A 26,146-nucleotide genomic window follows, 5' to 3' on the forward strand; every position below is an offset into this window, starting at 1 on the left:
AACGTGACTGTCTCAAAGGTTACCTTGTCTTTTGCCGCCATCTGTACCTGCACTTTCGATCTTATTTTATGTGCCTTACTCTTGCTGCTGTCTCCCATGCCACCTCTTACTTTCACACCTAAAGGCAAAATTTGAATGTCGTTCCTGCGGGCAGAGGGTGACACCACTGTAGCAGATAACTGCTGCAACTGTTTTTTCCAACTTTTTCCTCCGCTGGGGTCCATTAACTGCTTTCTGTTTTGTCGTTTATGCCAGTACATATAAATGGAAAACTAGGGTTAGGGATACAATTTCAGCATGTGCTTAATCCCCGCAACACGTGGCTTCCTTTGAATGCTAACCCAAATCCCTCCGTGCCGTCGAGTCTTGCCGGAGGTGTCCCACGACAACCCTTCCACCATCCTGTGAGATGTCAGCGCGGATACCACCGTCGGCTGCCCTTATACCTCGCGCCGCTAGACACTACCGTCGATTACTGACACTATTGACAGGGTCTCAACTTAGACGACAATGTAGTCCGCACGGGTTTGGTGATGTTGTCGCGGCGTTAGGTTGCACTCTACAATTTCTTCGCACTAGGCCGTCCACCTTCGTCATGGGAAGTGAACTTTATTGCATTATTCTTTTATATGCCTCACCCCACGGTGAAGGTCGCCATGGCCCCACCGTACCCCGTGCACATGTAGTTTGTCCTTCACTGTACAATGAGAATATACCGTACAGTAATTCTTTTCCCTCTCCGTTGTGCCGAACAAACAAAACAAAACAAAAAAAATCTTTTCCTTTTTCCTGCTATACGGTGACTATATGTCGTACGGTGGTCATTTTCCTCCGTCGCACGACGATTCGTTTCTCCTCTCACTGTACGGTATGTAGATACCGTGCATTTTTTTGTTTTCCTCTCCGCCGTATGGTTAGTTTATACAGTATGACAATGCTCGCAAAACTTTTCCTCCACCGTACGGTAAGCATGCACCGTACGGTGATTCTTTCAAAATTATATATATTTTTTTTCCACCGAATGGTATGTATGTACCGTACAAAGATTTTCAATTTTTAAAATAATTTTCATTTTTTTTGTTTTACCTAAGTAGAGCGACGGGAAGATTTAGGGCCGGTCCTCTAACTGCGCTCATGATATGGTTTTAGTTTCGACCCATTAATGCTGTTCGAAACCTCCCGCCCATCCAGTATCCATAACTTGATTGACCCGTTCTCAGCCACTTCTCGAACTTTATACGGCCCTAACCACCTTACCTTGAATTTGCCGGGTTTAATCTCATTGCGCCCATTGTACTTCAACACCAGTTGTCCTGGGGTTAGCCTCATCCGCTTTAAGTGTTTGTCATGCCACATCTTCTTGCGTTGTTGGGCTGCCTCGGTGGCCCATTGAGCCATTATCCTTTTCTCTTCCAACTTGTTCAAGACGTATAACCTTTCTCTTAGGCTCTCCATATCCCCGAGTCTGTTCTCAATGGCGATGCGAAGGCTTGGCACCATGAACTCCGCTGGTACAATAGCTTCCTGCCCATACGTGAGTTGAAATGGCGTCTGGCCTGTAGTCACTTTGTAGGTGGTGCGGTAGGCCCACAAAATAGAGGGTAACTTTTCCTCCCAGTCTTCTCCATCGACATCGCATGACTTTTAGATCACTCCGACTAGAATCTTGTCGGTAGCCTCGGCTTGGCCATTGGCTCGTGGGTAATAAGGGCTGGACAACGAGTGAAAGATTTTGAACTCAGTCGTGAGCAATTTGATGATGTGGTTCACAAAGTGTCCACCCCTGTCACTAGTCAACTGGATGGGGATGCGTATCGCGTGATTATCTGTTCATAAATGAATTTTGCGGTACTCAAGGTCGAGTTGTCAGGCAGGGCCCGCGCTTCTACCCATTCGGTTAAATACTCCGTGGCTACCACAATGTAGCGGCACCTCTTGGCACGACTGGCCTTGAGTGGCCCAATAAAATCCAGCCCCCAGCGCTCGAATAACTCTTGAGCATGCGAGGGGTTGAGTGGCATGAAATCCCTCTTCAGTGGCTTCCCGACTCTCTGACACGTGTCACAACCCACTACCCATTCTCTGGCGTCATTATACAGTGTGGGCCACCATAGACCTGCTAGCAGCACCTTTCGTGCGGTTGTGTCGGGTCCCATATGGCCTCCCGTGGGTCCATGTGCCTCCCTCAAAACGCTTGGCACCTCTTCCTCCATCACACACCGACGCAACACCTAGTCAAGCCCCATTTTGTACAACAATCCATTGATTATCTGGAATGTACGACTTCTCAACACGAGTTTCCTTCGTTCCCTCGGTAGCATACCTTGCGGGAACACGGAGGTGGAGAGATTCCTCGATAGCAGTATACCATGATGGTAGTACTGTGATCCAGAATAGGTGAGCATTTGGAAATTCATCGTTAACCCCCTCTGGCGGTTCCCCCGACCTTATCCTTGATAGATGGTCAGCTATCACGTCTTTTTCCGGGTCGTACAATGATGGTGAATGTAAACTCCTGCTACAGGAGTAGCCATCTGCTGATCCTTCCTTGAATAATTGGTTTATTGACCAGATACATAAGTGCCTAGTAGTCCACGTAAAACGTGAACAACATCGCCAGAAGGTAATGTCTGAATTTGTGCATGGCATATACCATCCCTAGGGCCTCTCGCTCCATTGTGCTGTAATTCTTTTCAGCTTTAGACAATAATCTACTTGCAAAATATATTGGATGGTCCAGTCCATGGTCACCCACTTGAGCTAATGTGGCACCAATTGTGAAATTGGAGGCATCTACATGGACATGAAACTCCTTGTCCCAATTAGGGTATGCAAGGATAGGGGCCGCCACCAGCCTGGTCTTCAACTCTTCAAAAGCTTCGCCTTCCGGGGTCCCCCACGTGTATGGCTCACCCTTCGGAGTTAGTTTATCCAAGGGGTAGGATATCTGAGCAAAATTCTTTGTAAACCTTCTATAGTAACAATGTGATCCAAGAAAGATTTTACCCCTGTGACATCTGTGGGTGACTCCATCTCGACGATCACCCGGACCTTATTAGGGTCTGTCTTCAACCCCGCTTTACAAACAATGTGCCCGAGCAGTTTGTCTTGCGGCACCATGAATCTGCACTTCTTAGGGTTAAGTGCCAACCTTGCCCTTCGACATCTCTCCATGCATTCCTTTAGGGCTATCAGATGTGTGTCTTGCCCACTGGAAATCGACCAATTGTCGAGGAAAGCCTTAAAGTTTCCCACGGATATCTTGTCAAAGATGTGCAAGATGATCCTTTGAAAAGTTGCAGGCGCATTGCATAGACCGAATGGCATCCGGTTATATGCGTACATGCCGTCCTCCACCATGAAGGTGGTCTTGAGCTTATCCTCCTCGACTATCGATGTCTGTTTGTATCCTAAAAATCTGTCCATGAAAGAATACATTTTGTGGCCGGCTACCTCTTCCAATATGCTATACGTGGAAGGTATGGGAAAAGGATCCTTGATAGTGATTGCATTCAAGCACCGAAAATCGACACAGATCTGGATTTGGTTAGCCTCTTTCTTTAAGGAAATAACAATTGGAGTCACCCATTCGTTGGTCTGGACCCAGAAGATGATGCCAGCTTCCAACATCTTCTTTATTTCCTCATTGACCCTTGTGGCATAGTTTCTGTTCATCTGGTACGGCCTCTTCTGCACTGGCTGGGCTCCAGGTATCAGTTGAATGCAATGTACACACATCTCGGGGGGCACTCCTTTCAGATCTTTATATGTCCAGGCGAAAACATCCTTATACTCCAAGAAGATTTTGAAAGCTGTTGCCTTCAACACAGGATCACAATTGTCCCCACCAATATGTTTTCGGGGTCCTTCCTTTCGAGATTGGTCACCTTTAACTTGGACTCCCCATACTTAATAGGTTTGTCTTTCTCAAACTGATGTGCAGGAGCATCATCCACTCGACCCTCCCCTTCTTTGTATTCTCTGTACTTTGGTGGGAACACATCTTTCTCATTCGGCTCTTCTATCTGGAGCATGTTGCATTGGAACAGCTCATAGTCCTCCATCTGCCAATGGAAGAGTCCATTTAATGAGCACATGTCGTCCTCTGAGCAACCATCGAGTTCCAACAGTCCTTCACTATTTGGTTCCATCGGCTCCTTCCCTTCATCCACACCCATCGTCTCTTCCTCTGATTCAGACTCCGAGGAAGACGCCAACTCCTCACTTACCATTTGTGTGCGGAGATCAATGACATACTTCCGGCCACCTTTCTCCATGGATAGGGTGTTTCTCTTCCAATTGTGATTTACTTTGGCTATCACCAACCACCCTCTCCCCAAGATGGCGTCATAGCCCTTCTTCTTAAGGGGGATTACCACAAAATCCAGTAAGAAGGGTTGTGTGTCAATGGTCACCTGTTGGGCCATCAGGGTGTCGAGTGGCTTAATACCATACTGGTTTGCTCCCACTAGATTGAATGTGGGTGGCCATAGTGTCGGTTTTCCCAACTTCTTCCATGTTTCCTTCGGCAACACGTTTACTTCGGATCCTCCGTCCATGATGGTATCCGTAAGGATGGTCCCAAGGATGCCCATCTCTACCACCGCGAGGTGCTGACCACTATTGACGACCAACAACATTGGGTCAGCCAAAGGGCTGACTGGGACTTCCAGTTGGTTTGAAGATGTGTAGGAAAATGTGTGGGCCGTGTTTTGCACAGAGCTCAGGATGGCAGTCCTCAATTGTGGCATTGTTTCGAGAAGGTCCTGCACCTTTACTAGTACCTCCATTTGCAAGACTTGCCTCATAATATTTTTCTCTGCCTCTGTACGGGATGAGGTGCTCGTCGCCTCCATCGTTGCCCGTTGTTCTATCATCATGCCTCGTTCAATCTCACCCTTTGCCTCCAGTGCTCTTTCTTTTTCTGTATGAGGGTTCGGGTAGGTGGCCTTCTTTGCTTGTGCCCAGGTGAGCGCCAACACCTCCTCACCAGGTTTCTCAATATTTAATAGATTCATTCCAGGCTTGGGGCAATTTGTATCGTCGTGGTCACCCGGACCACACCATCTGCATAAGTTTTGAGGGGCTTCAGCCTTCTAGCACTCTCACGCAAAATGTCCCCACTGGTTGCAGGCCCGACATTGAATCATTGGGTGTCCTTTAGCGTCGTACTATATTCGTCTCCGGTTATTGTTGTTGTTGTGTTTTCCTCCCCTTTGGTTACCTTTGTAACCGCCAGATGATGCCGTGGTGTTGGCTTGCGGTTGGGATGTGCCCGCCGGTCCTGGGTGAAGAGCACATGATTCCCTCGTGTCTTCATATTGTAGGGACACTCTTTGGTGGAGTGTCCCATCACTTGGCAAATTTCACAGAAGGCCTTTTTAGGATAGGTGCCTTTTGTATGACCTTCCTCGTTACACTCGGTGCACCACACTTCCTCATTCTTGCTCGTGCTTCCCTTCATACTTTTAAATTCTTTCAACATGAGGTGCATGTCCTTCTGGAGGGCTTGCACCTTCTTGCTGGCTCCCTCATTGTTGCTACTTCCATCGGAGGATTCCTCATCAACATAGGACTTGTCCTTCTTCTTCCTAGACGTCTTGCCTTCACTTTCAAGGTCCATCACGCGGTTGTAGGCATCTTCATAGGAGGCGGGTGGTACAATTTTCATTTTCTTCCTGAGGGACGATTTCAAACCCTCCACGAACCACCTTTTCTTTAATCCATCCCTCGGCTAGTTGTCCATCTTTCCCAGCAATTCCTTCAATCGCCAGCTATAGGCTATAACTGTCTCGTGTTTCCCTTGCTTCGTACTCAGGATTTCCACCACGATTTCATTGTCGTCCCTGAGGAGTCGAAACTTCGTTTTGAAGGCTTTATGTAATTCATCCCAACTTCATATCTTCGTTTTATCGGTATCGGAGTACCAGTCGATGTCTACCCCTCGTAGGGTGGCGGGGAACTGCACCACCCATTCAGCCTTGTCGGTCACTCCATTGGCCGACTAGATCGTTTCACATGTACGACAATGCCGTACAGGATCTTCCTTCCCATCTCCAGTGAATTTAGGCAACTTCTGCCTGTTTGCCATTATGCTCCTTGGCTGCAGCCCAATCTGCCCTCCAAAACTCGACCCTCCAGGAATTGGTCCTCTAGAAGGTGCTCCGCTGAGATTTGGTACGTTGGGTCCCACCTGGTTACTCTGACTACCAGGGTGTGATGAGCTTGAACCAAATAGATTGCTTCTACTACCGTGTCCTTGTGTCCTTCGGACACCTTCGGTTGCACCGTTATCTTCCACCTCTCTGTTCTCGGTCTCTGTCTCCTCTTCTCTCCTGGTCTCAGCACCTCTAAATGGCGTGTACGGCTCTACCATACTCCCATCGCCAATCTCTTCCAACGTGAGGGAAAGGTCCCCCAACCGCTTTCTAGTGGTTTCTATTAAGTATTAACACATAAACTTGGCCTTCGCCACTCGAGCCATCATTGCCATTCTCGCTTCCTTCTTCAGCAAGTTTCTTTAGCCGTCTTCGACGTTTGGCTTGTTGCTCCAACCTTAGTGCCCTTGCTGCTGCCTCGTGCCCATCTTCTTCTTGTCCCTTCGGCACACGGTTTCTGTCCTTTTTCAGCATCACGAGCATCAATTCCTTCGTTCTGTGGGATTGAAGGTTTGCCGACGACTTTCATCACCTTCTTCCTCCTCGCGCCGACTCCTCTCTTCGTACTGCTATAAGATTTGTTGCCGCCGGTTCTCACGGTATGTTTCCTCTCGGCGGTTTTGAAGGGCAAGGAAAGCTTGTGCCAAGAGGTTGGGTAGGTTGTTCATCAACTGGTTCACCGCGGGGCTCACTCCAAGGGAAGTCCACACGGCACTCTCATGAACGTCTTCTCGTGCTGCTTCCCTTCGTATGTGAGTTTCAATGGACGCTTGCAGTATGCACCTAAAGTCTACTGTCAATGCCCTTTCCCCTTCAAACAATTCTTCGGATTCGTCTTCCTCAGTGTTGATTTTATGGTGCTGCTTGTTAACCACAGGCAAACATCAGATTTGTTGCCTTCCCAACCATAGACGATAAGCTCTTATCGTCACCCCCGAGCACGCTACATAAATTTCTTACTATCAATTGATCTGCTTGTACATGAATTCGATCTGCCTAATTATGATCGAACTTGCTGTCTGATCTCTGTTCCAAAGAGGGAAGACCACGTCCATATATATCCGTTGAAAGTAGATATCCAAGAGCCGTCTCTAATCAAGGAGGCACAACCTTCATGAAGCATCGCATGCCTTCAAATGAGGGGTGGCAGACTTTAACCAAAAGTCGGCCCCTTTGAAACAAATCCGATAAGTCAAACTCGATAATGTATGTTTAATCATTAAACCTGATAATGCATGTGTGACTTAATAAAGATATTAAAGGATTAATATAAGTTGATAGATTCATCAAATGTGTAAGGCCAATAGGCCATTCACACATTTGATCTTGCTGAGTCGGCCTGTAGGATTTCTACCGATGCTATATCATCAACACTCCGTCTTAGCTAGGGAGGAATCCTTCTTAATCTCTACAAGTCACATCACCTCATTGTGATGACTAACATAATGACTACTCTCATGTGAATGAAAGAAGCTTATCACCTCATCGTGATGTTTGACCGCAATGGCTACTCCCAAAGGGTGAATACACACAAATGCTAAGTCATGGAGTCTCTCACATGACATCCACCATACCTACTCGCAGAGGGTGGATCCACCATACCTACTCGCAGAGGGTGGAACAAGGGCTGGAACCTCAAACTTCTCTCACAGAGAAGAATGCACAACAAGGGCTGATACCTCAAATTTCTCTCACAGAGAAGAATGCATAACAAGGGCTGTTACAACAAACTTCTCTCACAGAGAAGAATGCATAACAAGGGATGAAACCTCAAACTTCTCTCACAGAGAAGAATGCATCTCCACCATGCCTACTCGTAGAGGGTGGATCCACCATACCTACTCGCAGAGGGTGGAACGAGGGCTTTCACCTCAAACTTCTCCCAGAGAAGAATGCATTAACAAGGGATTGCACCTTGAACTTCTCCTCACAGAAAATAACTCATTAACAAGGGATTTGTTAGAACATAATGTTATTAGGGATCACATCCTTATAACATTTATATATAATGTTCTAATATAAGGTTATAAAACCTTATATATTATATGCTTTATAAGCATATCCCATTTGAAATAATTATAATCTAATAACTATTAGATTATTAATTATTTATGAGTGAGGGTTATTGAAAAGGTGTGACTAGTGAAGTCACCCTTCCTCCTATATTTAAGGAGGTTCTCTCTCATTTGAGAGGTGTGTGAATTTGGAGCTTTATGGTGAGTTGTATCACTATGCATATGAGGTATTATTGGCCATGTGGAAGTATTGGAGGAGTGTCCCCAGGTTCATGTCTATTTTATTATAGACCATATTTGTAAGTGTTTTAATTAAATGATGCTTTATGGGGTTTTTTACCCGAAAGGGTTTTCCCCATGTATATCTTGTGTAATGTGTACATTTTGCATGTATGTTTCATATTTCATTTACTTTATAATCTTGTTTATAATGATTAGTATCCTTAGATCTTAATTTCTAACATGGTATCAGAGCAGGTTAGGCTATACTAATCATTTTTACAGGTTATATTAAATAAAATAAGTTGAACTGGATGAAAAATCTCTTTATGAAAATTCCTAGAATCCATGTGGCAAATATGAGTAAGTGACATAATTGTTCATTTCTATTTTTTTTGAGGATTAGATGCATCATTTATTGTATTAGTTATGTGGCATGATTATAAGGAGATTTTTTCCAAAATAAAAAAAAAAGGGGGGTTAGCATGTTTAGGATTGCACTTCAAGAGGTAAATATTTTTTTCCAAGAATTTTTTTTATTTGAGACTATTAGACAAATATTTTATTTAAATTATTACTTTCCTCCATCAATTTTGGAAATGTTGAATTATTTTTTGAATTACATGTATCATCATATTAATTTAACATATACTTTTAAAGAGTTGTGAAAGGTGCATATTCATTTGAAATATTAGAATGCATTTTTTTTTCACCTTATTAGGTACTTAAATGATATTAGTTAATTATGATTATTTTTTAACAAGACTAGAGGATCTCAAGTGCATATATACAATTCAATAATGTATCTAACTATATCTCCATGATAAAAATTCTAATAACCTTAGAAAAATCCATCCCATAATTTCTTCTCTTATTAAAATATATTTACATGATTGATTTTTGACATTAAATCAATTAAGAAAATTCTCATAGAATGAATTACACCATCTGTAAATAAATACATAAATACAACCATTATTGAATTTACCATATATCAAATAGTTTTTTTTTTTCAAACGTATCAATCAATCTTATTGATTTTATACTTTTTTTTAAGAAATGTGTTCTCTTTAATAGATCAAAACTCTATACAAAATCTAAATGATGTGTCTTTTGTGAAAGGGTAACTATTCTTTAATATTGATAGTGCATTGTTATGGGCCAACCACAATGATCAATTAATATTGAACTAGTTATCATAAAAAGCATTGATGCAGAGCATCTATCACAAACCATAAAACCTTCATTCAAGGGTAGACTTTAAACTTGAATCAAGAGGCATATAAAAAGATAAAACGTTCTTCTCAACTCCAAACCAATTTCAAAGGTTATATTACATCCCTAAAAACCTTCATTAAAGATTTCAGATTATAATATTCACCATAACATGAGAGAACAAATTCTTTATTGCCATGGAATACCCTAGTTCAAGGTTTCGTCCTTTAAAAATTATTTTCACCAAAATAACCACACAAAATTCAATTCTTAACCAAATTAAGTAAGACAAAAATAAATGGAAAGAAGATTAAAAGACCTTTCCAAAACATATAGCCTTTCTTCATTACTATTCCTCATGTGACCACACCAAATGTTGCAACCGGACTGTTGTTGCCTTCACCAATCTGCCTTTCACCATGAACTGTAACAAACAGTCATCAATAACGTTTACAATATTGATCTTAAATACAATCGCTTCGGTCATAATTTATAATAATAAGTTACACAATTTCTCTCAAAATTTGAGCTAGATCCAACGGTTAAATCAAAAGTTATGATCATTTTCCCAAAACCGGGTAACCCTTGGTAGGGTTTTGACAATTATTGTAAAGATAAACATATCTTGCCAAATACTCCACAAAAATGCATAAGAAATGATTCATCTGAAATATATTTCGTTAATCTATCATTAAATAACTTCTACATATAAAAATTACACCAAATGGGATCCTCCATGGACCTATGATAGCCACAGATTCCTTTAAAACTCATGACAGATTGAGGGTTTGATGGATAATCTTTGTCAAATCCCCTCCAAACTGATCTACCCTCTTGATTTCGACCAAACATGGTTTTATAAACCATTTCCAACTCCTTTATAACTACTCTAACCACCTCATGACCAATGGATTTCATTTTTACACTTTTGTTGCACTTTTTGGTAATGTTGCAACTTTACAATTTTTACAATTTTTGTATTTTTGTATTTTTGACATAAATGACTCTAACCCTTACATGGACATTTTTAATGCTTCAAGATGGACCAAATATGATATCTTTGGAAAAAATGACTCACTTGGAAGCAAAGAGATGTAACTCTTAATGTGCCATGTGAAAGCACGATCTTTTTATCTATAAGTTAGACACGTCATAGAGAGTCATATGTACTTTATGAATAAACATGTAAAAGCTTTTTATGGAAATGCTTCATTAGTGCAAACATTAAATCTACGTTTTATTTTATTTTTCAAAATGAACAAGGGAAGTGAACTGTTTGAAAGAATTCAAGTCAAATAGATTAAGACTGCAATGGTAGCTGGATATGCACAAAATAAATAATTTGATTTCATGGAAGATTAGGTATATATATGAAGAATAGTCTTAATGGGGTTTGTTTCACAATGTTATAAGAGATGGTGTAGACTTGTCCTTTCCTAGATCATCCATTATAAGTGTTGATATTTCATAATTCCCTTATAACTCTTCCTTATAATATCTTTGATAGTCATTTAGTATGAGTGGATGTAGTAGTGTCTCTTTTGTCATTTTATGCTATCTTCTATAAATAACTTATTAGTGAGACATGAACAAATAAACAAGCACTTCATAACTAATGGTGTTGATCCTTCCATATGAATTTTTAATACAGTTGATTCATCTAGTCTTAGTTCATATTTTCATGTGACCCTCCCAAAGTACCTGTTATTATTTATATTAGTCCTTTAAGTGCATCACAAAAAGTCACATGTGAACTAGTAGGAATAAAGGAAGGAACATCATGATTTATCTCAAATTTAATTTTTATAGGTATTTGATGGAGGATATGACTTATGTTAACATTAAGAATATTCTTGATTATAGTATGTTTGATAAGCAAATTCCTTGATATCAAACTATCACAATGATAAACAGGAAATCATCTATCTATAAATGTAGGGTAAAATATTTTTTTATGAAATGTACAAGCTAGTAAATATGCATAAGTAAATTTAAAAATTTCTCATTAGCATCCTTTTTTGGAGATCCAAGTGATTTGTTATTCTATTCTATATTTGATCCATTTTTTTTTTCAATCATACTATTTATAATGGGTGACTATCGCCCTTATAAACTGTCTGGGGAGCAAACCTAGAAAGGATAGCTCACCCGTTGCCTAATTTTTTTATGGATCATTACTATATGTAGTAGCATGTCTATTTTTGTATTTTAAACAAGACAAAAAATTATTATTCCTATTCCCATGAAAATATATGTTGATCTCCTTTCTACCAATCATTGGACTGTATTTTATATTTATAAGGAATATTATATGATCTTTGGCAAATGACAAAAAAAATATTATTATGTTCTTTCTTTGCACCAAAAATGAAGTTGATTACTAAGTTACTAACTATATTGTTTCTTCTATGGCGAGGTTATGCCTTCAAAACATGTGGTGCAAGTGATATTACATGGATGGTGCAATACTTTAATAAGAAGACTATCTTCTATGTGTCTTTGAATCAAATGGACAAAATATGAATGTAGCTCTTGAAGAATCAATATGGCCTTGAAGATTTATTGAAGAATTCCATTTGGATACATATGAAAGTACCATATTACTTGAAGTTACTTTACTCTTTCTAGAGAATATCATTTCTAAAGATCAAAATGAACATTGAAGATCATGGGCACCTCACTCAAGTGAAAGCATTCTATAATAAAGGCACCTTGAAGATCATGAGCACCTCACTCAAGTGAAATCGTTCTATAATAAAGACACTTTGAAGATCATGGGCACATACTATATATTATAATTTTAGCCATCACTTTTAAATCCTCTATGCAGTGATTGGCTTTGAGGTGATGCCATTAAGGGGGAGTGTACATGACACCACCTAGTGGCTAAATCCTAGATTTAAGACCTAATAGGCATAAGACCTTTAGGCATTATATGCTCCAAATTCAAATAATGCTTGGCCTTAGGTGATGCCATTGAGGGGGAGTGTGCATGTCAATGGCACCACCTAGTGGCTAAATCCTTTTATTTTTAAGTCCTACGGGTACATTATCGTAAGACCTACGGGCAGATTTTTTTTAAGTCCTACGGGCATATTGTAAATTTTTCTCCTTGTAAATCTTCCACTTGTAAAAGCATTGTATTAAGACCTATGGGCACTATGTAATGAACCTGGGGAGAGGCTAATTTGAGGAGACCGCAGCTCCAATATAATTTTTAAGACCTCACAGCATCATTTTTAAAACACTAGGATTATAAATTATGACAAGATGACTTTCATGTAGTCCGGAATGCATGATCTTCATGTTGGCATATATTTGTGTCCCTGTTTATCACTGTCAAAGAAGACCTACATTACTGGGGTGCTTCATTTTTTCTTCTTTGGAAATTGACATGTGATCCCCTATTAACATTAAGGGGGAGTGTTAGAACATAATGTTATTAGGGATCACATCCTTATAACATTTATATATAATGTTCTAATATAAGGTTATAAAACCTTATATATTATATGCTTTATAAGCATATCCCATTTGAAATAATTATAATCTAATAACTATTAGATTATTAATTATTTATGAGTGGGGGTTATTGAAAAGGTGTGACTAGTGAAGTCACCCTTCCTCCTATATTTAAGGAGGTTCTCTCTCATTTGAGAGGTGTGTGAATTTGGAACTTTATGGTGAGTTGTATCACTATGCATATGAGGTATTATTGGCCATGTGGAAGTATTGGAGGAGTGTCCCCAGGTTCATGTCTATTTTATTATAGACCATATTTGTAAGTGTTTTAATTAAATGATGCTTTATGGGGTTTTTTACCCGAAAGGGTTTTCCCCATGTATATCTTGTGTAATGTGTACATTTTGCATGTATGTTTCATATTTCATTTACTTTATAATCTTGTTTATAATGATTAGTATCCTTAGATCCTAATTTCTAACAGGATTTCACCTCGAACTTCTCTCTTTCAGAGAAGAACTCATTAACAAGGGATTGCACCTCGAACTTCTCTCTCACAGAGAAGATCTCATTAACAAGGGACTGCACCTCGAACTTCTCTCTCTCAGAGAAGAACTCATTAACAAGGGCTTTCACCTCAAATTTCTCCATCACAGAGAAAAATGCATTAACCAAATCTTCATGATGACGTGGCTCCCTCTGAAGCTCAAATGTCAGGTTCCCTCTGAAGTTGAAATGTCAGGTTCCCTCTGAAGCTGAAAAACAAGCTCCCTCTGAAGCAAATATCAACCTTTTGACCTCTTCGTCCAAGGTTACTTCTGACGATATGTCAGACTCCCTCTGAATGCTGATTCTTCCTCTGCGAAGAAATGCAAGCAATCTTCCTTCCTTGAATAGAGATTTCTCAGTGCCTGAACCTTGGGTAGAGGGACCGCCAATGAAAAGCATAATTCTGGCAGCAGTGCCAGGCACACAAGCCCCAACCAGCCCCGCGGCCACCCTGAGAGCAGTGCCAATGCAACGTGCAGCTCTTGCATCCGTCTGCGTCGCCCACAGATCCTTCTGCAACTCTTCCAAAACCAAATTCAAAGTGAATTCACACTGGGAAGCTGGCAACAAGAATCGGGCGATGCTCTGAGGAGAGAGGCCGTCCTTGACGTTGATTACATCATCAACAAACTTGCAGATAGCGTCAAGTGTTCTATCAATTTGCTGCCGCAAATTAGGATTGGGAGCAATTCTAGACTTATTGAGCCAATAATGCCCGACCATGCGGCCCTCGTCCGGATTGGCAATCAAACCAACCTCAAGCTCTTCCAAGGCCTTAAAAGCGCTTTGAAACTTGGGTTCCATCACCTCCATGAATTCATCCGTAAACACGATTCGGCTGACATCGATATACAATACGAGCTCCTTTTGCTGATAAAGCCAATCCAAGTACTGATTCCACAAGGCTGCGAGCTCCATCTCTAGCCCTTTCTTCTTCAAAGAATTTGTATTGAGCATAGAAACCTCTCTAGCCATAGCAGCCCGAGTTTGAGTCACAAGCTGGCATCTTTCAATGCTGACAATGCCGAGCTTTGAAATCTTGGGCGAAATCCTGTGACTGGGCAGCAGGCAACTTTTTGTACAGGTTGCTGTCTGCGTTTCCCCACGGAACTTCAGACGCAAAGGACTTTGGGCCATCATACTTGTTCTCGAGGCCTGGGGAGACTCGATCCCTTGATTGCCTCTTGATTTGTTTAGATGCCTGACGGACGCCACTGTGAAGGGCGAAGGTCAACGAGTGTAATCGTTGCATTATCCTTTGTAGTCGCCTTTCGATCGGGAAGAGATCTTAAATCTGCAATTGTTTCTAATTGAATTTCCCTTGAGAGCACAGGATCTACCTTCAAGCGGTTAGGCTCTATAGAAAGAACCCGCTCTGATACCATGTTGATTTTATGGTGGTGCTCATTAACCACAGGCAAACATCAGATCTGTTGCCTTCCCAACCATAGACGATAAGCTCTTATCGTCATCCCCGAGCACGCTACATAAATTTCTCACCATCGATTGATCTGCTTGTACATGAATTCGATCTGCCTGATTATTATCGAACTTGCTGTCTGATCTCTGTTCCAAAGAGGGAAGACCACGCCCATATATATCCGTCGAAAGAAGATATCCAAGAGCCGACTCTCATCAAGGAGGTACAACCTTCATGAAGCATCGCATGCCTTCAAATGAGGGGTGGCGAACTTTAACCAAAAGTCGGCCCCTTTGAAACAAATCCGATAAGTCAAACTCGATAATGTATGTTTAATCTTTAAACCTGATAATGCATATGTGACTTAATAAAGATATTAAAGGATTAATATAAGTTGATAGATTCATCAAATGTGTAAGGCCAATAGGCCATTCACACATTTGATCTTGCTGAGTCGGCATGTAGGATTTCTACCGACGCTATATCATCAACACTCAGGGCTGCTCCTCCCTTCATTCAATGGTTGACCCATTATCGTTGTGCAATGTAGTAGACTCCCGTCATTCCCAGGTTTAACTCGGCAACGACGTCAGATGTTTGCCTTCTGGGCGATCAGTTTAATGCATGCAGACAAAATACATAACAAAGAACAGTAATGCCATAGATTTCAGATAAACACAGTCATAATAAATTTAGTCACACAATGTATATCAATTGCTAGCCAACAGAAAAGATACCATTCCATTCATAATCGTAATAATGACAAGTTACATCACATGGTAGATAAAGGTACCGAGGGGGTGCGAGGGACAACCGTCGCACCCGTAACTACCTACGCTCGGTTACATCACAAAACAAAGTACTTCCTAATTGCTTAATTACTTATTATTCCTGTACGTACAATATACCGCCAACAATTTGGTTGCAAGAATTCTTTACAGCTTTTCTCATTGAAGCTAGTGTGAATTGGTAGTTCTGTGGACATCTTTAACATGCTTGTGCTTTCTTTCGTTATTCCTTTTTATGTTCTCACAAAAAATGATTTCAAAGTAACATCTTGGTCTAGCTACTGGTAGATTTTTTATTTACCTTTTAAAGTTTGCATATCATTATGACTAGATAATAAACTGTTCACTACAATTGTACAGCTTTACTCATTGAAGCGGGTGCGCATTGGTGGTTTCAAGCTTCCTCAAGACCTTGGGTAAAATTTTTTATGCTTATTTCAATGAAGGATTGAACAATTCATTTTGATATCTATAGATATTAGATGTGCTTAAAAGAAGGCAATGATAATTTCCAACTTAATTCTAATGTAAGAACAATTAAGTGATGTTTCATGTGTTACACTAATAACTTCAAAATTATCAATTTGCCAACTTGTGCAACAAACTGCACCTGTGAACTAAAACTACAATACACACCTGATGATGCTATATAGATCTGTTTCATCACTGATAAGTGATAACAATTCCCAGTGTTGTAGAAGATTTAGATTTTTAAGAAACTGTAGTAAATGAAGACAGACATTTTTATTTATCACGTTTTGGAGTTACATGCATTTAATCCAAAAGATAAATATTAAATATTTATATTATTGCAAGTAAAAATATTTTTAATAGAAAGTACATTGTTTGGAACTTGGAGACATACATGACTAGAAATGGGCAAAATGACAAATATATTCATTGTTCAATGGCGGTAGTGATGAAATTGAGTGATATTCTCAGTGATTTTTGGTTGAAAATAATTTGCATGGTTGGTTTTGAAAATCACCCTTCTAGGGTATGTCATAACACAAAGTTTGAACCTTTGTAATTACAAAGCTGTACATAGTAGATTTAGTGCCACACGATATCTATATTGGGTTAATAAATATCATATTTTTATTAAGTAATGATTATATGGAATGAAGTGTTTGTGTTGTGATCATTGCGAATCATCATGTCTGCCATGTTTCCTCCCCGCCCCCCCGTAAGTTCTATTTGGGTTGGTACATTCAGGGAACTTCATCTTATCAACGTGTTGAGTTTTCTGTCACAGGTCTATTTTCTATCATATGTGATGTGAAACCTGCATTTTGAACACCATTGTAGTATGACTACATACATCAATGAAAAACTCCCATTCTTCTACTTTGTTGTGTTCTATATGGTAATGATAATTGTGTGTAAATTCTCTCAGTTTCTTTTCTTGGACGTTTTCAGTAAATATTTTGTTTGCACTACAGTTTAATTATGTTTTAGGTATCTACATTTTTTGCATTGTTGCTGTTTTGTTTCTTCAATGCCTGTGTCGAATTGTACTAGGCAGTCATCAGCTATTGTAGCCATGGTCCAAATTTTTGAAAAAACTGAAAAAGTGGCTTGAGGAGAAGAAATTATTCAATGGTTAAAAAATATGAGAAAAAAAGGCTGCAAATGCTATTCATAGTCTAGTAGTTAGAGGTCACCAGGTTACTGGTATTGATAGCAGAGTTCCACCGAGGGTATGCCCTATACTATTCTACTGGAAAATGAGCTTATCACATTCCTGCAGAGACAGACAGGAGGTAGCATGCCTAAGAAAAAAATAAATCGTCAACGATGATTCTATGATTTATAAAAGTTGTATATTCCCTGATTTTGTATTAGTAGTGTTATTGAAGTTTCACATGGGGAAAGAAGGTTACTCAATAAATAAGAGAAAAAAAAGGCCCATCCAAGGAATAATATCAATTTATGCAAATGGATATAAAGGTGCATGAAAAGCTAAAGCATGAAGTGAGAGAAAATTCATCCTAGGAGCAATATGTATAAATGCTAGTGGATTTGAATCGCATACTATCCAAACCAACAAAATTCTGTTTCCAATTCAATGTTCTGTTATTGTGATTGTGGGAATCACGATGACAAGAATCGTCTGAAGCATTGGGCTGATGAAGTGAACCTCAATGTCATGTAGGAAGCTTACATGGGCTTAATCCAACAAGTCAACATTTTCAAACCACCTAAATGGAAAATAAAATGAATATTTGAGGAAGAAGATTCACAAGGTGATGGTAGAGGAAGCCCAACCCATATCGAGAACTTCATAGCCAAGGCAAATTTTCATTGCATGTTGAAAGGGAAAAAATAATTGACAGATTCTTCACTAGACACTACTACCTTCTTAATGAATAGGAATCATATTAAAGAAGTGAGAAAGGGTTCCTTGGAAAATTTCTGTTAGGATGGAAGCCACAAGTGAGAAAATTTTAGTGCTTTTTGTGCAGAATTTATGCTCACGCTATTGGTGAAACTAGTTCTAACCTTGTAGACAAAACCAAAAATGTATTAGCTAGAGCTTGGAGTCAAAAGGATTTTAAGTTTTAAGATGCTCCTTACAAAAATATCACCATCATTAGATGTAGTATTTGACAAAAATGTTGGTTTTCTGATGAAATTGAAGAATGTCCTTGGAGATTTTCCCAAGAAGTTCTGATGCATGGCCAGGCACCCCACAACAAAGCCAACAACCTTTGGTACATGAAGTCCTGTGATCCATAGAAGAAAGAGGAGAGGCGAAGAAGGAGAAGAAACTAAGCAACTACAAGTTGATAGGAAAATACCTTAAGCTGCACCATATAACTATGAGAGATTGTCATGTTGATGAGCATTGAGAAAATAGATCAGAAAGTACTTCCAAGAGTGTGCTAAATTTTGTCCTCATGAAAACAATTGCATCTTATTATGATATATATTTGAAGAGCACTCAAATATACTAAGAGGTGGCGGTGGGGAAGGGGGGAGGCGTGTAGCGGTGGGGGAGTGGGTGAATCAGTATATTAAAAAATTTCAATTTCTTTCACAACTTAACAAATATAAAGCTTATTCAATATATATATACAAGATAGTCAAATAAGAACACCAAGATGCAAATTTTACGTGGAAACCTCTATGGGAAAACCACGGCAATAAATGCTTATAAAATGTATCTCTCTTTTACAAAGTTTGTAGACACTAACCTACTAGAGGCACCAACCCCTAACTTGATTTGTGAGCACCAACCCACTGGAAGCACCAACTCCCACTTTTGAAAGTAGGCACCAACCTACAAGATATGAAGCACCAACTTCACACAAAAATGAAGCACCAACTCCACCCAAGATGAGGCACCAACCTCAACACAAGTTCTGCTATGATTTGTTCCACATGTTTGTCAAACTTTGATCATCAAATCTGCTGCATAAATCAGATTATCTTCTCATATTTTGCTGCTAAAAATTTCTTCAAAATCTTCCCATATATCTGCTACTATTTCTCTCTCAGATATATGTATAAACTTTGCACTTATACGTATACAGCATCATACCCTTCTTATATCTGAAAACTATATCCTCATATACAAACTATGGTGCACAGATTTTATCTTTCAACATTCACTCACCACTGTTTTCTTTTATCCAGAATTATTATCACAGCATTATCTACTCTTCTTTACTCATTTATATATTCATGTTTTTTTGAAGGGACATGCCCCTTATGAAATTAGACACTTCTTAATATAAGCATAGTTTTTCATCAACACAAAACAGATTTTATTTTTCTTTCAAACTGAAATCACACTTCTGTATTATCTTTTCTTTTAAATAAAATGCACCCCTTAGAAAAGTATTCTTATTAGAAATCACATCACTTCAGAAGGAGCATATTAACTCTTAAAAGAATCGCACCCTCTCATTAACCATGACTCTTCATTATGTGAATCGCTGGCTTTCATAGTTTGCTTAATTGCTGCTTATAATAAAAGACAAACAACCTTTCAATTAGATCGCACCCTTTGTAAAAAGGAATAATTGTTGGCTTTTCTATCGGTGCTTTTCACTTTTGTCTTATTCTTATTTTGTCCTATATGGGTTTGTCTTTTCTTTGAGTAGGACAAATTAAATTTGTCTCTTTTGATTTTTGCCTTTTTCTTATATCTGTCTTTCTCTGTTTTTTTTTCGTTTGTATGAGTTATATTACTCCTAATCGCTGCACACACTCTTTTAAGTGAATATGTTAAAATAATGGTAATTGCTGTCTTATCACCATTTCTCATAAATCACACCTCTTAATGCTGTGTGTTTATAATTAATATAAACATTTTAATGATAATCTAAATCTCTATCGTCGACACAAATTAATTTGATTACTAAAACATATCACTGGTTCCCATTGCTGTTCTTTCTGTGTCATATTGTGTTTGCTCTAGCAAACATTTTTGCAGTTGGCTGTTTCAAACTGCACATAACTAATGAAGTCTGCTGTTCATAACTCCTTGTAATTGCTTTATCGCTGCAAATTATATTGTAATGAAATCACTGCCTTCTATCATAGGAATCTTCTCATATCAATGTCATCAATGACAATCTCAAATAATGAACTCCTTTGGCATTAATGATAAGAGTCTCATTAATATGCCTTTGACATCAATGACAACATTTCCAACAATATTATCAAACGTTAAGAAAAATTAGGAGCATCGACTATCCAATATTTGCTAGCAGAAAATTACAAATTGCTAATAGGAATTGTACAACCAACAAATGGGAAGCATTAAATGGTATATGCATTGCACAACTTAGACGCTATTTTATAGTGACTTTTTTTGAGTTCTACAGTGACCACTATTAAAGTAATTTTGTAATGTTTTTATAATAGTCATTCAATTAGTTAGTTTAGGATCTTTCCCTTTTCGTGTTTAGTTTCTTTTTAGAATGTCTCCTTTTGTGTTTCTATTCTCGATCGTTTCCATTATGGAAAGATCCTTTTGTAATATTTTTATATAAGGAGTATTCCTCTCCTTAATTAATAAAAACATCGAACTATCATTTCATGGTATCAGATCTTAGGTTCTTTTTTTGGTGAATTTTTGTAACTGAAAAAATTCGTGGGTTTTCTAATTTTTCCACAAAAAATCATGGAAGGGTTTTGCTTAATTTTTTCCACAAAAATCAGGGAGTTTTATTTTTGTTTACTACTTGTGATAGCCACGATTTTCTCCTAAAAAATCGTGGATAGGTTTTCTAATTTTTCTGAACAAAAAATCATGGAGGATTTTGCACAATTTTCTTTAAAAAAATCGTGGTTTCTTTGTTCATTTTTTGCTCGGTTTTTTCACACAAAAATCATGGATTCTTTCTCAGCTGGAGAGTTTTATGCTTTTTTCCACAAAAATTCATGAAGGGTGTTATTTTCTGGTTTTTCTGATTTTTTTCATAAAAAATCATGGTGGTGGGTTTTCTGATTTTTTCCATAAAAATCATGTTGGTGGGTTTTCTGATTTTTTTGCAAAAAAAATCATGGTGGAGGGTTTGCTGATTTTTCCACATTTTGTAGGGTAGTTAGTAGAATGACCATTAAGAGAGGGTATTCAAGTAATTTTGTAATGTTTTATAATGGTCATTCAGTCAGTTTACGATCTTTCCCTTTTTGTGTTTAGTTTCTTTTTAAAATGTCTCCTTTTGTGTTTCTATTCTCAATGGTTTCCGTTATGGAAAGATCCTCTTGTAATTTTCTATATAAGGAGTATTCCTCTTCTTAATTAATAACAACGTCGAATTATCCTTTCAACCACCATGCTCTAAAATTCATAGTCAACAAATCATCATCTAAAGGAAGAATGTTAAGATGGCTGATAATTTCTTAGAAATCTAAGTGAAGATTATTGTCAAGCCTATATGTGAACAGTTGGACCAGATCATCCTAGTTATGTTCAATCAAGAGAAGAGCCTAGAGATTTTAAGATGATTTGGTAGGTGCACATTTATTTCATATATTTGCAATCCCTGAGCACTTGTAGAAGATTGCATAGAGTGAGGTGCTTTCTCATTAGTCCGGTAAGGAGAAGAGGTAATTTCTAACATGGGTGTTACCTTATCAACTAGTTGGGAGATTCTTTTATAAGTTGGCCATGGATGAAGTACTATGTAGATGCATCTTGAAGCATGGTGGAGACATCCTGAAATAAGCACACGAAGGTGTCATTTGAGGACATTTGCATGGCATCTAATTGCAAGGGAATTAGCACAAACAACTTTTTGGCATGAATGTTGTTCTAGGATGCACAAAGGTTTGCAAATGTCAGCTATGTCAGTCAAGATTAGGATGACCCGCACAATGAGACAAGGTGCCCTTTTACCTAACTGTTATCCAGTGATTGTTCTAAAATTATGGTTTGCTTTTTTTGTTCTAGTAAAACACACATCTAGGAGAACAAAGCTTTGGTATATAATTTCTGCCACAAATTATTTTCACTCAATGACTTAAAGAAATAACAGGTCTGAACCACACTGCAATCGATGTTGCTCAATTTGTTTTTTAAGAGCATCATTACTTGGTTTGGTTGATCAATGAGTTTAAAAAGTGATCGAGGTAAGGGACTTGTCAATAAAACCATTGAGACACACAAAAGTGAATTCATGATTGTGCAGACAAGGAGCACTCCATATCACCCCCAAGATTATGATCAAGCAGAAGAATATAATAAGTGTAAGGAAATGCATTGAAAATTATTTGCAGACTGAGATGATTGGATGACCAAGTCCCAACTGTTTTATATGTACATCATACTGTGCATAGGACTAATTTAGGACCTCCCAGCTAATTTCCAGTTTGAAAGATATTGTACTTGTGGAATACCTTGTGCCAATGATGAGAATTGTGATGGTAATTCATATGATTCTCATGGATGAGGATAGGTCAATCAAGCGGCAGTTGGAAGGCTTGGTTCAACTGGTGTTCATCTTTGAATGGACACAAGTTGTACATAAGCTCAATGAGAGGGCATTTGACAAAATTTTGCACAAGGAATTCAAAGGTCTGAAAATCTTATTATACAATCATATGTATAACAAGCATTTAGGGAAAATGTGCATTCATTGAAAGGGTCATTACATCATCAGTTTCAAACATTGATGTAGTAAAGTTGAGGAGATGATGAGATATTTTTGCATTGAGTTTTGTGAAAGTTGTTTGTCTTAGGCCCTACCATGGGCATTTAACATAAGTGCACATTCTTGTGTATGACATAGAGTAGTGTAAAATACAAAAAATTGAGGATGTTGATCCATGAATTGCATGTTGGTTGATGATGGTATGTTGCAAGGTCCTGAATTGGTGAGAGAAAATTGATTAATAGACATTTGACCAAGCATGCAAAGTGAGGATACAAAAAGAAGGGTTTTCCAGTATTGAGATAAATTCAAATAATCAATTATGTAAAAGAAAAGGAGGGTATAAAATTTTAAAATACAAACAAAGAATTATGGTAGATTGAAAAGTAGATGGTACTAAAGTAGAAAGAAACAAGGACAGCTGGTAGAGTAAATGCTCAGCAACTCATAGTAAGTGCTTGACAACTCAATGCAAAGATATACAAAACAATGATGGGCTTGAGATCAATTTCAGGTATCCTATGCAAAGTATGTTCAAGGAATTTGACAATTTACTATGCATAAATACAAAGATGGTCAATTGGTATAGGTGATGAAAATATACCATGCAAAGTTGGAAAACTCAGACTCGCCACGGACTCAGCAACCCAAAATTTGGACTTGGACTCAGACTCGCCATAGACTCGTGAAAGGACTCAGCGAAAAAAAACAAACTGTAGTTTTACAAAGAAAAAATAAAAATTAATGTATTTAGAGAACATAAGAGCCATAATTGAAACATTACACATGTCATAATAGTCATATGATCTCCAAACACTTAATATTTGAAATTTCATCTTTCATACTCATAGTTTCAAAGTTTAAAATGTATAATAGTAGCATAAGATTATAAATATTTACAATATTACATATAATGATATGTCCAAATGCTATAAACATAAAAAACAAACTAAAGAGAAGACTATATCTTCCTCTTTGCTCTCCAAATATAGCTCAATTTTTCAGGCCTTGAGCTAGTAGTAGTAGCAGTAGGTGTTGAGGTATCTAAATGGTGAGATGATTCTTCTTCAAAATCAAAGTCGTCATCTGTGTCCTCATCTTCATCCTCCATTTCATCCAATCCTGCTGCTTCTGCTTCTTGTGCTGCTCCTCTCTCTATTTCTACAAGATCTTCTTCGGTAAGGAGGACATCATCACCATCATTTTGCTCATTGATGGTCCAGTCACTATATGGATCAATTTCATCCAAGTCAATGGCCTCATGGGAAACACCCTCCAACTTTCTAGCACGAAGGCGAAGGTTGTACTGAACGAAGACAAGATCATTGAGGCGCTTTTGTGTCAACCTATTTCTTTTCTTTTTGTGAATGCTCTCAAATAAACTCCATTTTTGTTCACACCCAGAAGCACTACATGGCTGGGACAAAACGCAAATGGCTATCTTTTGAAGATTAGGCATGCTGGCACCATAATTCTCCCACCATAAATCTACAAAAAAACATTTAGAAATATTAGAATTGAGAAAAAACTGTAACAATCAAGTTTGTAGTTTTTTTCTTGTAGTATTTGTTGATGTTTATAGCTATGGTCGGATTCCTTCTATGGCCGACATAGCTAATATAAATGTCTAATTGGCCTATCGGCCTTAGACATTTTATAGGTTCGATTTATATATGATGCTGACTTTGCATTTAAATAAAATCTTTTGAAATATAACCAATTGTTAAACTTGCCACCTTTGGTGAAAAGACGTGTTAGTTATAATGAAACCGATCCTTGGTGAAGAGACGTGTTGGTTAATGATAAGACCACTCTTGGAATAGACATATTGCTTGGAATCACCCACATACAGGTACATATAGACCGACTCTCTCTCTCTCCTCAAGCATCGAATAACCTAACAAGCAGATCGATTAAGACATACAGCAGATCGAGTCATCTACAGCAGTTCGAAGTAGAAGATTTTCGGCTCTCCTTCACACTACATTCAGACTTGGGCGTATTCATCATCTTCATCAAGGAGATCAAAGTTAATATAATAATTGGCACCATTATAGTTGCAGATCGGCCTTGTTGGTGGCCTCATATCTGGCTGTGTGATAGCCATCTTGTATTCATTCACTTTATTAATTATAAGAGATTTATAGCTGGGTTTTTCTCCCTCATGTTGGAGGGTTTTCCCAAGGTACATGCTGTGCATTTTTTGATTGAATTATCTTCTATCTAATCTAATCATAAAACTTAACATGGTATCTGAGCCACGGTGAAGTAGATCGTGATCAGATTTTTCTATAAGCAGCGATTTATTCTTATTCTAAGGAGTAGTTCCTAGCAAGCGAAAATGGTGAATGGACTTAAAGTCGAGGATAGGCTTGAAGGCGCATCAAACTTCACTTCGTGGAAGTTTAGAGTGCTTATTGCACTTGAAGAAAATGATCTTCTGCAGTTTGTGGAGGAAAAAGACTTATTTGAGCCAGAAGAGCAAGAGGAGAAACTTCAATTCAAGAAGAATGCCATAAAAGCGAAAAAGATATTGATTGACTCCGTGAGGGATCACTTAGTACCTCTCATTTCCAAGATGACAATTGCAAGAGACATGTTCAAGACCTTGGAAGGCCTATAGGAGATTAACAACACAAGTAGAGCTCTTGCATTGAGGCAACAACTTCATCAAGTCAAGATGGCGAAAGGAGAATCAGTCATGTCATTCTTCATGAAGATCTCAGAACTGAGGGATCAACTAAGCGTTATTGGAGATCTAGTGGTAGATAAAGATCTTGTCATGTTGGCATTGAATGGCCTTCCTCATTCTTGGGAGCCATTTATTCAAAGTATAAGTGGGAGATCCAAATTGCCTAAGTTTGATCGCCTTCGTGCGGATTGCATCCAAGAAGAATCTAGATTGGTTGCAAGGGGAATTGTCAAAGGTTCTCAAAATGAAGACACTCATGTTCTTGCCACTCAATCTTCCAAGAAAGGAAGAAATTGGAAGAAAGGCAACTTCAAGAGGAATAGAGATCAAAGATCAGATTCTGCACCTGATTCAAAGAATAAGAAGAAAGATCTCTCTCACATTCAGTGCTTTAGATGTGACAAGTTTGGTCACTATGCAAGAGATTGTTTGACAAGGCCTAAGCAACAATTGGCAAACATTAATGAAGTCTCCACTCAAAAGGAAGCAAAAGACAACTCTAATGGATTCCTCTTCATA

General features: G+C 38.5%; 1 protein-coding gene across 1 annotated transcript in view; it reads left to right on the forward strand.

Moving 5' to 3' along the window:
• LOC131028583 (putative ribosomal large subunit pseudouridine synthase SVR1, chloroplastic) overlaps nucleotides 1-26,146 on the forward strand; it is a 225,056-nt gene that overhangs the window by 134,552 nt on the left and 64,358 nt on the right. Inside the window, exon 9 of the mRNA XM_057958895.2 lies at nucleotides 16,187-16,242. Coding sequence (XP_057814878.2) covers nucleotides 16,187-16,242 — 56 coding nt within the window. The remainder of the gene's footprint in view (nucleotides 1-16,186; nucleotides 16,243-26,146) is intronic.

The sequence above is a fragment of the Cryptomeria japonica genome, chromosome 8 (assembly GCF_030272615.1).
Source record: "Cryptomeria japonica chromosome 8, Sugi_1.0, whole genome shotgun sequence".
In the NCBI taxonomy this organism is placed as follows: Eukaryota; Viridiplantae; Streptophyta; class Pinopsida; order Cupressales; family Cupressaceae; genus Cryptomeria; species Cryptomeria japonica.